Source organism: Apteryx rowi, unplaced genomic scaffold (assembly GCF_003343035.1).
Source record: "Apteryx rowi isolate R43461 unplaced genomic scaffold, aptRow1 scaffold_190, whole genome shotgun sequence".
In the NCBI taxonomy this organism is placed as follows: domain Eukaryota; kingdom Metazoa; phylum Chordata; class Aves; order Apterygiformes; family Apterygidae; genus Apteryx; species Apteryx rowi.
The window spans coordinates 276,978-287,281 of NW_020448197.1; the positions used below are offsets into that span (position 1 = coordinate 276,978).

General features: G+C 49.4%; 1 protein-coding gene across 2 annotated transcripts; it reads right to left on the reverse strand.

Annotated features, from left to right (window-relative positions):
* Positions 1-1,064: 1,064 nt before the first annotated feature.
* PIGV (phosphatidylinositol glycan anchor biosynthesis class V) lies at positions 1,065-10,270 on the reverse strand. Of its 2 annotated transcripts, none has more exons than XM_026062581.1 (4): positions 9,311-10,270; positions 5,677-5,830; positions 3,200-4,366; positions 1,065-2,337 (listed from the first exon to the last, which is right to left on the reverse strand). In XM_026062581.1, exons 2-4 carry the CDS (start codon positions 5,761-5,763, stop codon positions 2,026-2,028), a joined length of 1,566 nt encoding a protein of 521 aa, XP_025918366.1. In that variant the 5' UTR covers positions 5,764-5,830; positions 9,311-10,270; the 3' UTR covers positions 1,065-2,025. The 2 variants fall into 2 exon arrangements, with proteins under 2 accessions (XP_025918366.1, XP_025918364.1); XM_026062579.1 differs by lacking the exon at positions 9,311-10,270 and adding an exon at positions 6,628-9,299.
* Positions 10,271-10,304: the final 34 nt, after the last annotated feature.

Below are 10,304 nucleotides of genomic sequence, written 5' to 3' on the forward strand. Positions count from 1 at the left end.
GCCCCCTGCTGCCGCCGCCGCGCGCCGCAGCCCCGCTACGGGGGCGCCGCACGGTCACGCTCACACACACACGGTCCTGGGGAAGTTACACACACACTCACACACACACACAGAGTCCTGGGGGAGCTACACACAGACTCACACACACTATTGTGTGGTGAAATACCCCCCCACACACACACAGTCAGAGTCCTGTGGTGAAACCCTTTCACACACACACACGCACTGTCCTGTGATGAACCTCCCTATCACACAAACACACACGGTCCTGGGGGAGCTACACACACTCACACACACACACACGGTCCTGGCGGAGCTGCGCACACACACACTCACATACACACGCAGTCCTGAGGGAGCAACACACAGACTCACACACACACATTATTGTGTGGTGAAATACCCCCCCACACACACACAGAGTCCTGTGGTGAAACCCCTTCACACACACACACACACACTGTCCTGTGATGAACCCCCCTCACACTCACACACACACACAGAGTCACACAGTTCTGTAGTGAACCCCCCCCACACACACTGTCCTGTGGTGACACCCCCCTTGCACACACACACACACACACAGAGCCCTGTACTGAGACCTCAACGCACACCAGGCAGGTTTGGAGGGGAAGAACGGGATCTGAGTGTGATCTCACCGGCAGCACGTGGCCCCCGGGCCAGGGAGGGCAGGAATCGCCTCCCCTTCCACAGCAAGATCTTAAAGAGTTTTGTGCGTGCTGGGCTTTGTACGCGTTAATCAGCTGAAGGAGCCTTGGGGGAGATAAGAAAACCTCGCATTGTCCTTTCTAAGAGCTGGTGGTCTTAGGATGCGAAGAAGTGACTCCTGCCAGGCCGTACACTAGCCAGCAGGAGAAGAGAAAATGCTCTGTCCTGACGATCCCCCGCTTGCTGTTGAATAGAGCAGGAAAGAAACCACTGCTCCTCGAAGCCTGTTTCCCATCCCAGGACCATCCCTGTCACACCTCCCACCCACTCCAGGCCTCAGGTTTGCCAGAGCGGGAACTGTCACTTCACTGAAGAGAAGCAAACTCTGGTTCCTGTAAAATCTATTAATTTTTATTGGCGATATTCACAAACTTCCACGCTCCCTGTCCCACAAAGTGTTGAGCTGCAGCACCGCAGTCCCCTCCATAAGCCCCTAACAGCAGTCCTTGAGAATAGCCATAGTCATCCTGGTTGTGTCTCCAGCCTCCCAGTAGCTCTCACGCACTGACACTGGCTCCTCTTCCCCTGTAGCTCCTCCTGCGTTTCCCTCACTCGCGCCATTGCCCCACGCTCACACCTCTGCTCCATGCCCACCAGCAGCGGGTGGCCTGCTCTGACATGTGCCTGCCAGCTGCGGGTCGATGGTGGAGACCGTGACACCGCGCTGCACTGCAGCTGGACGTGTGCTGCGTAGTGGAGCCTCACACGTGGAGCAGCTCTGGCAGACAGCACGCGCCACAGCTGCTGCCGGTGCCGCTGCCTCCCTGCCGCATGACTTGCTGCACTGTGTCAAGTACTTTGGCAAAGAAGGAACTTGAGAGGTCTAAGTGGCATGTACGACACAACAGGATCCTCCCGCAGAGCCTGGGAATGCTCGGGCTGCAGGAGGTGTTTGCTGTGATCTCAAGAACACTTCCCTGAGGTTTTCCACCAGCTGAGAATCTGGCAGCAACAGATCTTTGCCATAAATAATTGCTCAGGGACAGTACTTCACAGAAGACACAATGGACATACATTCCCTGTTCCCATCGAACTTAGGGAACTTTCGGCCATCAGTAAAGAGCAGGGGCAGGATGCTCTAAGAGTCACAGCAAAGAGAACGTGCCCATTTTAGACATGGTCACATGCTGACAGTTTTGTAACTGAGCAATTAGTAACTGAGTAAAACAGCTTTGTAATCTTTACAACTGACACAATAGCACCATTACATATGTCGGGCTTTTTAAAAAAAGTGAGCTCCAATTCTGACTTCTGCCCCACTACCAGTCTGTAGAAATATATACTCCCAACTGCTAGCTAGGTCCAAGGCAAGAAGTTGCAGTGCAGGATCAGTCCCAGTAGCCAGTAGGACAGGAAGTATCCAAGAATGCATTTGGTGAGGGGGGTATTTAATCTATAGTTGAGCAGTAATCTCACAACGGGGTTTTCAGAAATCCCTTTCTCATAGGAGGCAGCAAGAGAGTTACCTAAGACAGACTTCTCAGAGAGAGGTGCTGTGGTTTGATTATCAGTTCCTTCACTCCAGAGCAAAGGTTCATATTCTTGAAGCAGGTGAGCAGAAAACCAGTACAGAATCGGCGTGGAGGAGCCAAGGAACCTGGTTAGAACCTGAGAACAGGCAGAGAGAGAATCCCATAAATTGCAGGTCTTTGACTCTAACCGACCTTGACTCTGAAGAATGGAAGGAGCAATCTATCTGCTTGAAACAGATTACTGATAAAGAGGAATGAAATACAGCCCTGCTTCACGGTGTTAGGATTTACTACACTTGGAATGAAACATCTCTCAGCCCAGGGCTGCTTTATTTATGAAGACGTTTGTGTAAGCAGCCAAGTGGTCTCCAGGTTTTGGACAAACAAATTGCCACAAAATCACTGAAATCCTTGTCACAGTCCAGCTTAGGATCTGGGCAGCAGCAGTAGCTTCAGGGGAGATTTGAACCTCAATGTTCAACCATTTTTTCTGGATTTTCACTGGAACACTCAATCTTTAGGATCACTAGCTGTATCCTGAAAAGGCCCTGAAACACTTTCTAGGGACTGGCAACAGGCTCCAGATCCTTTCACTGGCATCCATTAGAATTCTACCAAACACGATAATGACCCAGTATCCTTATCCTCTGAAAGCTGTTCAGCAGGATTTGGCAAGCCTGGCATTAAACACATTTGAAATGCCTCCTAAAGCAGCTGGCACCTTTGATCCAAGTCCTAGTGTCCTCATCATATGAAGCAACCTCCCTTCAGCAATTCTCCAGGAAACAAGAAGAACTAAATGATTTTGGAAACTGATTGGAGAAATAGCTCCTAGAGAGGAAAGGTAAAGCTTTTGGAAGCAACGTTTGCATTGTCCTGTGCCTGTCCCGCAGCTTAGAGAACTTCCTTCAGATTGTGTGACTGTCACTGAGTCACCTCAGTCCCACACCATATTCCCTTTAAGAAATCACTTCTCTATGTTGCTATGAACATCATACCTGCACATGCATGCAGAAGACTCCAAACAGCAGCAGGACTGTGGCATGGACCACATACACCAAGACAGCAGGGCAGCAAAATCCAGTTCCTGGTTTACCTTCTTCTTGTTCTTCTTCATTCTTTCTCCTCTCTAGACCAAGAGTTAGGCAGTGCCGAGGGTTTGCAGTGAGGTAGGTCCAGGCAGCCCATGAGCCCAGAAGTGTGACAGGCAAAGCAAGCAAGAAATTTGGTACCTGTTTGAACTCAAAATACCTTAGAAAGCCCACGTTCCAGTAAGCCTCTTGAATATAGGAATAGACCACAGGGAACCGCTGGGAACACCAAGGGGGTTTAAGCCTGTTCATGGCAGCCAGACGATAGCCCTTGTCCAGAGCCAGCTGCAGCAGCGGCTTGGGAACACTCTGCTGCAGGCCAGTGCCAGGAGCACAGAACCTCAGGTAAGCATAATACTGAAATAAAACAAATGGCAGAAAGATCCCAGCACACATCAGAATGACTGAAGATGCCAAGCTAAGGAGTTGCCTCCAGAATGGAGGGAGCTTCCTTACCAATCCTGAACCCACCTGGAGCTGGAGGGCAAAGCATTTACTGCGGGAGTAGATAAAGAAGCCAGCATTGATAAGCCCATTGGCACGCACCCCAGAAGCAAGGGAGAAGAGCAGTCCGCTGAGCCAGCTCTGCCCCTTCTCCAGTTGCCACATGGCACTGAATGCCAGGAAGGCAAACATGCTCTCGGAGTAAGCAGCTGCCATAAATACGTTGGCAGGGCTGATACAAAACAGAATGGCAGCGAGGAAAGCCACCCTGTGACACCGCAGCACGACACAGCCCAGCTTATACAGGGCAGCCGCTGCCAGGACAGAACAGAGAGAATTAAGAAGTACAGCTGACAGCAGCAGGCGGCTCCGCAAACGCAGCAGCCACTGCAGGGGCCACAGAGCAGCTTCTGCCACGGCACGCACGCTCAGCGGGTACGCTGGGAAGAAGGCAAAGTTGTGCTCGTACAGGTAGCCTCGCTCAGCGATGAATAGGAAGTGCTCCGCGTCCCAGTGCGAGAGGCCTCCCAAAAGCCATTCCAGGAGCAGGTCGCAAAGGCCAGGCTCAGACAGGCGAGGGGGAGAGAAGGCATCTGCAGCATGATCTGGGATCAGGAGGTTAAACAGAGCCTGGAAAAAGAAGGGAGGATTGAAGTCCAGCAGACATCCTCTTGTATCCTACTGAAAGCACCAAGCAGGAGGATATTTTTCAAACATCCAGCATGGGTCCCCACAGAACTGGACAGGCAAAGGTTACTCAGCCCGGTGTTCCTGGGCACATCTGAATGCTGATGCTCACACCAGGCACTTTTGTAGCGCTGGTAAGCGTCCCATTGTACTGAATTTGGCCTTATCATCCCAGGCATGTATGAGGGAGAGAAGATAGAACTAGAGAAAAGATTTTCCCAGAGCAAATTGATGCAGAAGGCAGAGCAAATTTCCAGGCCCCTTCTCTAGTCTCTAGTTCACTCCATCACCTCTGCAGCTCGGCATGCACAAAGGGGTTCTCTTTCTGGAGATGAGTAAACAGAAAGCACGAACCCATTCCTCCCAGGAGTTTGTGGGGCTGACCACAACATTTTAAAAGGTGGAAGAAAAACCCAGACAGCTCATGAGATAGCGGGGTTGCAACTTAGCACATCATATTGTCACATTGAATAAAAATAGGTTAAAAAAAAACACCAAAAACTTCAAATGTTAAGTTTTGCAGCTTACTAAGTGGAGACTGTGAGGAGTCCCCTGCAATTAATTTGGCATTGGCAGAGAAAAGAAAAAGGGCCACATTTAACAAATTGGGCCTAAAAGACATACAATGCTGACATTTTGCAATGAAGCAACAGAATCACACATCTGGACTAACCAGGCCTCTGGCATTTGTAGTACAGAGTCTTTCACCTCAGCTGATGGTTCCCCTCAGCCCTACCCAGTGGTTACCAGAGCTGCCACAATTTGCCCGGCTGGCGGCCTGCTGCTGAAGATCTTTCTCACTTAGAGAGATTTTGTCTCACCAGGGCCATGGCTACAGCTAGACTCTTTGCTGGCTGCCTCGGTACGTGCAGCTAGGGCTGAGTGGACCAGGAGCTAGCTCATGCTCAGAGAAGGATGTCTCTGGAAATGAGACTTGGGAAGAATGTGCAGGAGGAGATTATTTTTCCTGTTCTGTGGATAAACAGAGGACTTCAGCCTGCTGTGCTGCCAACTCAGTCTCTTGTAACAGCAGCATGAAAACATAGTAAGTTATAAGGAACTGTATATAATTTTATTTAACAGCAACCTGTCTCCTTGGATGCAGCTGGTCTCTTGGCTCTCCAAAGGAGATCATTTTTCAATCAAGCAGAACCAGCTAGCTCATGGTGCAAAAGGCAGTACCAAAGAGAGAAGCCTCAGAGCAGCAAACAACAGACATTACAGCATCTTTGCTTCGGGAACAGGAGACTTGCCTGCAGCAGAAGTGTCAGGGCTCTGCAACACACTGCAAACCACAGGACCTCTCGGAGGTAGGGATCTTGCCTGTTCACCAGCTCCATTCTGAGCTTGAAAGTTGCCTCACTAGGTCACTGATGCCAGGGAAATTCTCCCTCTGGTTTGGGAAACCTAGATTGATAAACAGAGAGATCAGACACAGAAAGGTACTTCTGCCTTCAGCCATGTTTGCAAATCATACACCTCTATTTACTTGTACTTCAAAAGGCTGCAAGTCTACATGAACAAGAAAGCCACTTATGAAAGAGGTCATGGAACTGGGAGATGATGCAGAAGTCTTCTTTGATACTCTGCCTATAAAAAAATAATTTCCCTGACTTCTTAACCTTGGCTAGGATGCAGAAGGAGAGAAGTGTAACATGTACTCTCAGCCCATTTCTTACTGGGCCAGTGTAAATACCAAAAGCAGTCTCCTTGGCCTCTGTGCGCACATTCAAGTTCCAATGTGCTGAATGGGATTTAAACCTTTCTGCCTTTTTTTGAATAGAGATAATTAAATGTGGGCTTTGAGCGTAATATCCATGCAAGCACTTTCATGCCAGGGGCTCTCTGTCGGTCAGACACTGCCAGGCACTCTCTCTTCTCTCTCCTGCTGTCTGTCCTGAGTTTGCTCCTGGGAAGCAGAGAACACCTTTATTCAGGGCTGCCTTCCGTGGCACTGATCCTATGGGCTATTTCACGGCCAGGCTAAAACGCCTTCTCAGATATGGAGGCTCCCCAACACACACCCTCCATCGATCAAGGACAGCATCCTCCTGACATGACACTTACATAACTCCACTCTCTCCACCTGTATTTTTTCAATATTTTGGCAGAGGTCCTGGTCTCCAGAGTGAGGGCATCTGCCTGTCAAGCAAATTACATATGCTAAGGTGGCTCTCTTCCATGTCTTCCCCTGCAAACCTTACCTGGAAGATTTAACCACTTTGAGGAGTCTCGTTGCTTTCCTTGCTTTACATTCTGGATTGACATTCTGGGACCAGCTATGAAAACTACTGGCCCGGAGCCACAAAAGGCAGGCAATATCTGCTGTGCAGCTTTTTAAGATAACACATTTCTTCCGTTGGTTCCTCAGCCACCAACTGCTTTTCAGTTTGAGAAACAGAAGACCCGAGGCGCTCTCTAGGTTCCAGTGACACCACATCCTGAGCTATTTCCTACCTGCCATCTTTCTAATCCAGTGCGGTTTTAATACATAAAGATCCCCAAGCACTTCACAAGTGATCACCTAACGATCTAAAAGCACTCTGAGACTTCCCTATTCCCATTTCACTGAGAAGGCAAATTGAGAAGCCAGCAGGTTAAAAACTGCACGGGAGAACAGAAAGCGAGTCATTGGCAAAACAAAAAACAAGACCCAAATACACTCATTTACAGCTCCAGTCCTTAACCACAGGGTTATGCTTCCTATTTTGCCACATATAAAACTTCTGGTTTTGCTCATATTCTCCTCTTGCTCCAGAGCATTCATAGCTACAGACAAAGCAACTAGTGGGAGGCATATTCTACTGAAGCACGAAGCTGCAATGTTATTTTAAGAGAGGGGATACTTCAGCCCAGCTGTAAATTCTATTAAAGCACATTCACAGCTGCAAATCCTATTAAAGCACAGAGGCAAAAAATTGTCCAAGCACTTTAAATATTTTTTTAAAAGCACAGAAAAACCCTAGCATGAATGTGCCAAGAAGGCTCAAATCAAACGGCTTTAAAAAGCCTGCTCCTGTCACGATGCAGCACACCTTGTAGCAGAAAGCAGCAAAGTCTACAAAAAGCTGCAACCCACAACCACCATTCTGGTAGAGAACACAGTGTTACACGGAGCTGGAATATCTCTACACCGAAAGCAGCAAGAAGTGCTGCTTAAAAGGCACTTATATGAACACAAAAAAAACATAAAAAGGCAGAAGTGAGTTAAAAATATCTTCGCAGAAAAAGATGTAAAGTCTTAATATTAAAGGTATATTTCTCTCCGTGTTCTGTGTTTCTACCCATCCCTTTGCTCTTAGATACGGATTCATTCTTGCTCACTCTGGAAACTATACTATCGAAAAGGACACACATATGAACAAAACAGACGTTGGATAAATTATCATGTAAATGAAAATACGAATTCTGAAGGCCTGTAAAGCTGCAGTATAGACAGATTGCCACCCGGGGGCAGCAGGCACTTGCTACAAAGGCATTTCTTCCCTCCCCACACCATGGCAATCAGTTCCTGGTTATGTTATAGGATTCCTATTGGGAAACCTATTTCAGGCTGCCTACTGAAAACACAGAGCAATGGTTTAGGCATCTCTTGGCATTTCTGCAGTCTGCCATTAGATCAAAGAGATACTCAAAACACATCTGAAAAACTGTTCTAACCAGCACTCCAAAGATAAAAGAGCGAATTTAAAAAATCCCGGTGATTTAGCAGGGTTTCTGCTGGTCTGGGCACCCCTGGCTTCGCCGCAGAGCCCTGGCCACTCTCACTCTCACTCAGTTTTGGTTGCTGGTCTGTAGGCAGAAATCCCAGTACAGCTTAAAAATGGATCTGAACGGAAAACAGTTTCAAGAAATGGGAACATTTCTACTGCTGTACAGTAACAGTTCTATGCGTTTGAACAAAACCTACATTCGACCAAAATGTAACATGACCTTTTTGTTTGAGACGACTGACCCACCGAGCGAGCTGCTGAAGTTGGAGCTGCCCAGCATTTATATCAGGTCTGAGAGCACCGCGATGAACCAAGCGTGAGAGTATGCTCCAATCATTTCTCTATTTTCCTGTGTTTTAATGTCTGCTTTACTCTTGTGCAAAGCCACAATGCAAAATAGTAACAACAAACCCCGCTTTGTAAAGTGCATTCAGTGCACATGCTAACTTTCAGTGAGGAGAAGCTAGGGACTGATAACTCGGTATTTCTGGTGCTTCTTCCTGACGGCTAAAACCGTCACTGCCTGCACCTGGCATAAAGTGACAGAAACACAACGCAAAATTGTTTCTCCTCACTTTGGAGATAAGAAAGGCCTGCAATTTGCCGAGACTCCAGCAGAGGTTAGATCATGGTTGAAACGCTTAATAGGAACGTTTTCAAGGTTGGACACAATTATCGCTTGTGTGTTTATTAACGGATTAATATTCAACACTATATAGAACCAATCAGCATTTGAGGCACAAAAGGGCTCAACCCCAAGGCAGATCAGTTCAAGTGTTTCCATTAAATATGCTCTTAGCTGTTGTTATAAGCCTCCCTAGAAGGGCCAGACCGGAGAACACTCTGCTATCTTGCAATGTACTGAGGTATTCAGCCTAGGAAATCTAATCTTTCCATTTCACTTTTTATTAGCCAGGCCTTTTAAAAGGATTGGTTTGAGTATTCAGTACCGCCTCCAGTTTAAAAATAAAAAATAAACGACATCCAGCCCTTCCCCCTTCCTCCTCCTCGCTCAGATTAGTTTTTATTTAAAATGTCAAGAGGAAATATTTCTCAAAGCGAATCCCACCCCATGAATGCGAATTCTAATTTCTGAACCCTTGCTGGAAAGCCCCCCCAAACTTATTTGCTTATATATAAATTAATAGCAGTTCAGCCCGAGGTGAGCACCAACCGTGTTCAATTCCCACCAGTTTTCACTTTCACCGCTGAATCTCCTGGCCTCTGAAACCAGCCCTTCCCCCTCCCACGCTTGGCAGTGGGGAAAATCAGACTCGTGCCTTTAACACACTGCAGCGTGGAGACAAGTTCCCCAGCAGGGTCAAAGAACAGAGAGGGGCAGCCGACATCAGGCTTCTGACGTGTCTACACTTGACCTTTTTGGTCCTTTTTGCCCAGACTGCCTGCGCCCGCTGCACCAGGGCTCAGCGCTAGCTGCTCTTGCGAGGTGCGGGGGAGTCAAACCAGAACACGACCAACAAGCAGCGCGTTTCCACCGGAACGTGTGACGGTGGGAGCCAAGGGCTCGGCCCCCAACCTGGACACGCTCCCAGGGGCCACGACGGGACCCCGAAGCCTTTAGCTTCTGGGGGGAGAGCAAGGTGACGGAGGCAGCGGGCAGAGCCGAGCTGCCTCCTGCCCCCTGGGCGCTGAGAGACCCCACGCCGCGTTTTACGGGCGCTGGTTTCCGGCGCGCGGGAGGACGAAGAGGCAAAGGCTGCTCTAGGCCCTCTTCTTCTGCAGGTCACGGAGAGCTCAGCGCCATGGGGGGACGAGGCTGCCCGCAGGGCCCCCTCCTCCCCTGGCAGCGCAGGCGGGGAGTCCTTATCGGACGCCCCACGCCGCCGAGGGGCAACTGCTACCCCCAGAGATCGAGGGGCTCAGGAAAACCAGAAATGGGGGGAAATATCTCTGGGGGCTGTTTCTTCCCCACCCCCCCAGCAGAAAGGGGGTATCGCTGCACCCTGGGGGGTCTGCAGCTGCTTTGGGCCCCCTGGGTCAAGGGCGCATCTCGACAGCGCCCAGGAAGGGCAGAGCCCTAGGGGCCTTATCCGCCCCAGGAAGCGGGGAGCTGTCGGGCTGGGGGGGGGTCCAGGCCCTGGGCGGGTGTTTGTCCCCCAAAGGGGGGTGTGTAGGGCCTTGGAGGGGGGATTTAGACCTTGGGGGGG